The sequence below is a fragment of the Scyliorhinus canicula genome, chromosome 11, assembly GCF_902713615.1.
Source record: "Scyliorhinus canicula chromosome 11, sScyCan1.1, whole genome shotgun sequence".
Lineage (NCBI taxonomy): Eukaryota > Metazoa > Chordata > Chondrichthyes > Carcharhiniformes > Scyliorhinidae > Scyliorhinus > Scyliorhinus canicula.
In genome coordinates this window covers 165,970,343-165,976,530 of record NC_052156.1, presented here as the reverse complement: position 1 = coordinate 165,976,530, position 6,188 = coordinate 165,970,343, and the positions used below count along the sequence as shown (strand labels likewise).

General features: G+C 45.5%; 1 protein-coding gene across 1 annotated transcript in view; it reads left to right on the top strand.

The window, feature by feature from the left end:
- The first annotated feature begins 3,117 nt into the window (after window positions 1–3,117).
- Window positions 3,118–6,188, top strand: part of fam107b (family with sequence similarity 107 member B) — a 194,400-nt gene continuing 191,329 nt past the window's right edge. Inside the window, exon 1 of the mRNA XM_038811952.1 lies at window positions 3,118–3,580. Within this exon, the coding sequence (XP_038667880.1) occupies window positions 3,269–3,580 (312 nt within the window). The 5' untranslated portion in view covers window positions 3,118–3,268. The remainder of the gene's footprint in view (window positions 3,581–6,188) is intronic.

Here is a 6,188-nt window from a genome sequence, read left to right as displayed (position 1 = left end):
CATCTTCTTCCTTAATGAAGAGGGTTCTCTCCCTGGTTTGGCCAGGCGAGGGGTCTGTTTTGGATCTATACGGCCATATTCTCTCATCGGATTCTGCTCCCTTAAGCAGTGTGAGGATGAAATGGGAAAGTGAATTGAGCCTTATTCTTACTGGTGAGGATTGGAGCAAGACCCTTCACAGGGTCAACACCACGTCATCATGTGTTTGGTTAAGCCTAATTAAGTTTAAGGTACTATACAGGACGGACTTGACTAGGGCAAGGATGAGTGGGTTTCCCCCAAATGTTGAGGATCGGTGTGATCGCCGTTCTCTTGGCCTGGATAGTCACACGCATATTTTCTGATCCTGCCCCAAACCATGGTCTTCTGGGCTTCATTCTTTAAACCATGTTGGAGATACTCCCTGTGAACCTAGACCCGTGTCCGCTGGTCACCATATTTGGGGTGTCAGATTTGCTGGCGATTGAGTCTGGGGTAGAGGCGAATGGCGAATGGTTTTGCCTTTGCCCCACTGATAGTCCGGAGGCGAATGCTGCTTGTTTGGAGATTGTCCGTTCTGCCCAATGCCTCTGCCTGGTTGGGTAACTTAATGTCATTCCGACACTTGGAGAAAGTCAAATTCACCACCAGGGGTCAGTGGAGAGGTTCTGTCTGCCATGATGTGCTGACACACACATAATGATATAGAGACAGGCACAGACAAGCAGCTAATGGACACAGAGAACAGGACATGACCAATAAGCAGGCAGGACACTCAGGGGTGGGATCTGACTATAAAAGACACGAGGCACTCACACTCCGCCTCTTTCCACTGATGAACACCTAGAGAGTCAGTCAAGGGTGTTGTTACAATCTGACACCTCCACCACGTGGCTAAGAGCTAGTCTGGTTCAATCAGACAGAGTAACCACACATCAGTTAGCAGAGAGTCAAACTCACAGAGAACTGTGCTAACTGTGCTATTAGTTCAATAAACCTGACATCACTGAGGTTCCCAGACCTCCTTCACTTTGTATTCACAGCCTCTGCTGGGACTGAGATGAGGAGTTTGACAAACAGAGGGTGGAGTGGTTTGAATGCACAGGCGGATGGAAAGGAAGGCAGGCCAGATCTTCCTGTAAGCATCTCCGTGGGGTTTGAGGGAAGGGAGTTTAAATGATTCCCAATTTTCCTAACTGTATAGGGAGAAAAGCATGTTAAATGTAATGGCAGGGAAGAGAATCTCTGTGGAAGTGAAAGAAGATTCTGGCAACCAAAGTCCCTGTGGTGCCAAGATGGAAGGAGCAGTATGAGGTTAGGTGAGAAGAAAGATAATATGGTCGGCGTCCAGGGCACCTTCCCTGGAAGATAAGAGTCCATGATGCTTGATAATTTCAGAATCAAGAATATCCTTGTGAAGGATCAAGCTGATCACCTTTAAAGGCATCTCTTGCTGAAAGTCTGCCTCTCGATTCAGTTCAATTGGGCATTTTATGTGGGCAAACGCAGTATGTAAGGGAACAGCAAATCACACTCATTCTCATGGTGTTCGTTTTCATTTTAATATTAAACACCATGTGGAGCTTGCATTTTCTCCCCGTGTGTGCGTGCGTTCCCTCCGGGTACTCCGGTTTCCTCCCACGGTCCAAAGATGTGCAGGTTAGTTGGATTGGCCATGATAAATTGCCCACTAGTGTCCAGAAGATTAGGTGGGGTTACTGGGTTATGGGAACAGGATGGGGGTGTGGTGGTTCTTCCCACGGGCTAGTGCAGACTAAATGGACTGAATGGCCTCCAATACAATACTGTTGGTATTCTATGAATCCAAGATTAAAATCAAGCTTTTATATGCATGCATTAGTCACAAGACTATTTTAGGCTGCACTAAGATTTATTCCTAAAGCACTTTCCTGTGGCAAAACATTAAAGCTGGCCAGTGCTGAGAGTGCCAAGAAGATGTTCTGCCGACTGTACAAATTAATAACGTGGTATATGAATTTCAATGCCTGTATGATGTCAGGTATGTAGACCATACATCCCAATGATTGGCAGATCATATCAAACGTCACATCCATTTAGCTGTTTGCAACAGGAAATGTACTGACCGCACCCAAACAGCCGTACTTGCAAAATTCAAAACACATTGACCAACATTAGATGTGACTGCACAATTGGGCAGCATTTGCTGTACTAAAAATTACACTAACAGTTACACTCAGTTGGGCTCGCAGTGTGGCCCGTTTCCATACGCTGGAAGCCACATGCATTCCTACAAGGGGGCCCTACCCTTTGCACACAGAAAGAACATGTCTGCACATTGCGTCCTTTCCAACGAAACAATTGTTTAGGGGTCAGCCATTCCCTGGTTCATTCCTCAGAGCAATGCCTTAACCAGTTAGAGTCGACCTGCCAGGTTTGAATTTGAACAAAGCTGGGCAGTTAACTGTTCCATGCTGCCTTCTCCATTTCAATGCCTCCACAAATCAGAGTGCACTTAGCAACCAATCAGCACCCTCCTCTCAACTGTTATATATTGTTGTGCCCTGTCACTGTTGGAAATGCCTTGCGAGCTGACCTGATGAGTGGTAGTCGACAAGCTTTGACAGCAGGCCACTTTATTCAGCAATAAAACACAGGACCATTATGGTATTACTGTTTTTGGGAGCTTGCTGTGCAGAAATTGGCTGCAGCATTTCCTACATTACAACAATGTCAAAACTTCAGAAGCGCTTCACTGTCTGAGCTCCAAAAGGTGCTAAATAAATGGATTTCTAAGTTGTATAGTTGGACAGAGAGGGAAGAAAATGAACAAGGCCAAACTATGCTGTTATATCGTGTGTTTCTCTATCAACACAATGCATTCCTCAGCTGGTCATTGTCACCATTAAATATAAATGACCTGCCCAAACTTGAAAGTAACTTTTAGATCCGTGTGAATGATAGATAAATGTTTTCTTTATTTTAGAAATTAAATATTTAAAGTCTGTAATCCGAGAATTGTTTTTCAGGAATAATATCACTGATCTGATATTGTTGGGTTTAATGACTTGACAGATCAGATACACTTGAGACTATCATGTTCGTTCAGATCGGTAATCTCCTGTTGCTTCTCCTACAGCTGATACCCTCAGGCTGGACAGGGGAACACCTTTGTGCGGAACATCCTATAAGTTTCTGTAAAGCCTTCTATTTACTCTGCAGTGGGTGGATCTAATGAGCCAAACAAGTTTCCTTGTCCGAAAGATGTCCTCACATTGCTGAGGAGCTCTGTCTTATTAACTGCGGGAGAATGCATCCTTTCCCCTGCTCCAGCTTATTCCACTGTTTTGGAAACGGCGGGGAGAACGTTCCTCCCGATCAGCCTGGCTGCAAGTGCAGAGCCAGTGGGGAACAATGGGAATGTGTTTGTATTCAACCAGAAACCATCCGTGTGCAACCTGGTGTGAAGCCAACAGAGTTTGATATTCCTAATATCACCTCCAATGATATCAGCAATGGTACTAATGGCGACAAACTCGAGAGTCTGGAACCGGTCTCAAGCAATGGAGAAACCGAACCCAAGCAACTCCAGCTGCAAGCCATAAGGCCGACACAAACTACGGTGAGTATATCATCCATTTAACCCGTGCTTAGTTACAGGCTAAATGCACTTCGTTCCTGCTGGAGGTTAGGACACTTTCACCCTTGAAACAACCATGGGTTTATTCTCAATCTCTGTGCACTCTCACGCTCCCTCTCTCCCATCTTGGTAGCTCAGGTAGCTGCTCCCTTTGCACCATCTCCCACACCGACTATCCCAGATTGTCTGAATGAGTTTGCGAATCCTTCATCAGCACCAGGTGAAATGTAGCCGGAGGAAACTCCCCAATCAGAGCAGTATTGGAGCTTCTCAAACACAGTTCACAGGAAGCAGCTCCAGTTAATGCCTCATCAGAATGTAAGAGCCAGTAACGAGTCCATTGTGTCACCCAATCCAAATAATAATAATCTTTATTCATGTCACAAATAGGATTACATTGACACTGCAATTAAGTTACTGTGAAAAGCCCCGAGTCGCTGCATTCCGGCACCTGATCGGGTACACGGAGGGAGAATTCAGAATGTCCAAATTATCTAACAGCACGTCTTTCGGGATTTGTGGGAGGAAACGGGCAGCACGGTAGCATGGTGGTTAGCATAAATGCTTCACAGCTCCAGGGTCCCAGGTTCGATTCCCGGCTGGGTCACTGTCTGTGCAGAGTCTGCACGTCCTCCCCGTGTGTGCGTGGGTTTCCTCCGGGTGCTCCGGTTTCCTCCCACAGTCCAAAGATGTGCGGGTTAGGTGGATTGGCCAGGCTAAATTGCCCGTAGTGTCCTAAAAAGTAAGGTTAAGGGGGGTGTTGTTGGGTTACGGGTATAGGGTGGATACGTGGGTTTGAGTAGGGTGATCATTGCTCGGCACAACATCGAGGGCCGAAGGGCCTGTTCTGTGCTGTACTGTTCTATGTTCAATGAAACCGGAGCACCCGGAGGAAACACACGCAGACACGAGGAGAATGTGCAGACTCCAGACAGACAGTGACCCAAACCGGGAATCGAACTCAGGTCCCTGGCGCTATGATGCAACAGTGCTAACCACTATGCTAACATGCCATCCTATGTATTTGATTGGGAAACATTCAGCGCTTTTATTGATACCCCAAGTCGAGCATTTCAATTTGATTTCCTGTTTTTATAATTATCCTCAGTCAAAATCAATGGAATCATAATATAAAATATTCACTTTCCTGAATTGTCAGATTTGGACTGTTTTATAATAAGTAGACCAGGCATTGGTGTAGTGGGTCATGTTTAAAGGAAAGTCAAAGGAATTTTATTCTAGTTGCACAGAGGAAAGCAGTTATTCTCATTTCACATACATCAGTAGCGAATGTGGGAGAAGAGGAGCAGTCAAGGAGGAAAGTGAATGAAACAGCACCTCCTCCTTCGACCTTCTTATCTCAAGAAATGATTGCACTGAATCCGCAGATTGTGGTTATAGAATCAACGACTAATAAAGTAAATAAAGTCGGCATCAACCCAGATGACCACAGGCTGCTTTCCCCTTTCAGAGGGAGAGCTGACTGGTGCTGATTTTTGTTTTTCAATTTCAAGTACCAAATTATTATTACTTTTTTCCAATTAAGGAGCAATTTAGCGTGGCCAGTCCACCCAGCCTGCACATCTTTAGGTTGTGGGGGTGAAACCCGCGCAGACACTTTGAGAATGTGCAAACTCCACACGGACAGTGACCCGGGGCCGGGATCGAACCCGGGTCCTCAGTGCCATGAGGCAGCAGTGCTAACCACTGCGCCACTGTGCCGCCTGACTGGCGCTGATTTAACCTGAGGATCACCTCACCTCAAGGGAGGGGCAAGGTTATTATTATACACCAAAAAATAATGCCCAAAACTTCCCCCAATTAGTAATAGCTGCTCTCACTTACAACTGGAGCCTACACTTCATTGTAACAGGATTTGAGCATGAACAAAGGCTACAATTGAATCGGCATCCTCTCCGGCACTTCTGAATCCTCCCTAACTGACATGTTAAAGAGGTGTTTCTTTACTTCTGGTTCATTAGCCAATCCCCTTACATCTGGGTCTCCTCGTGATCAACTCTTCAGCCATTGGAAATAGTTTATTTCCATCGGCTCTATCTGAATCGTTCTTGATTTGAATCCATGGAGAGTGAAACTAAGCACATCTCCACCCTCAGTGAAGTCAATAGTAATCATAATTGTCCTGCCTTTAAGCTAGCTTTAAGTCCGCTGCTAATCACACTGATGCAAAAAACCCTGAGAATCAGAGGAGAATCCTGACATCAGGTCACAGGCCTGAACTGTTTCTCTCTCAGTTGCTGCCTGACCCAGCGTAGTTCCAAAATGTCTTGTTTTTATTGCAGATTTCCAGCATCTGCAGTATTTTGCTTTCAGCTCCGGGATCCTGATTGGTTAATCTTTTCAGCAGTAATGCCATTGAAATAACCAAGCATTAACTAATCCTGGGTAACCCTGCTCCGGATAGGCTCCCAGCACCAGTCTAATTAGCAGCGGTCTTAAAACTAGCATCACTGCAGGGCAAGTATGATCACGATTGACTTCATTGAGAGTGGAGATATGCTAATAACTTTTAAACTGTTTTGAGAAGGATAATGAGGAGCATTGCTAACGCCCACAATAGATTGAGGTA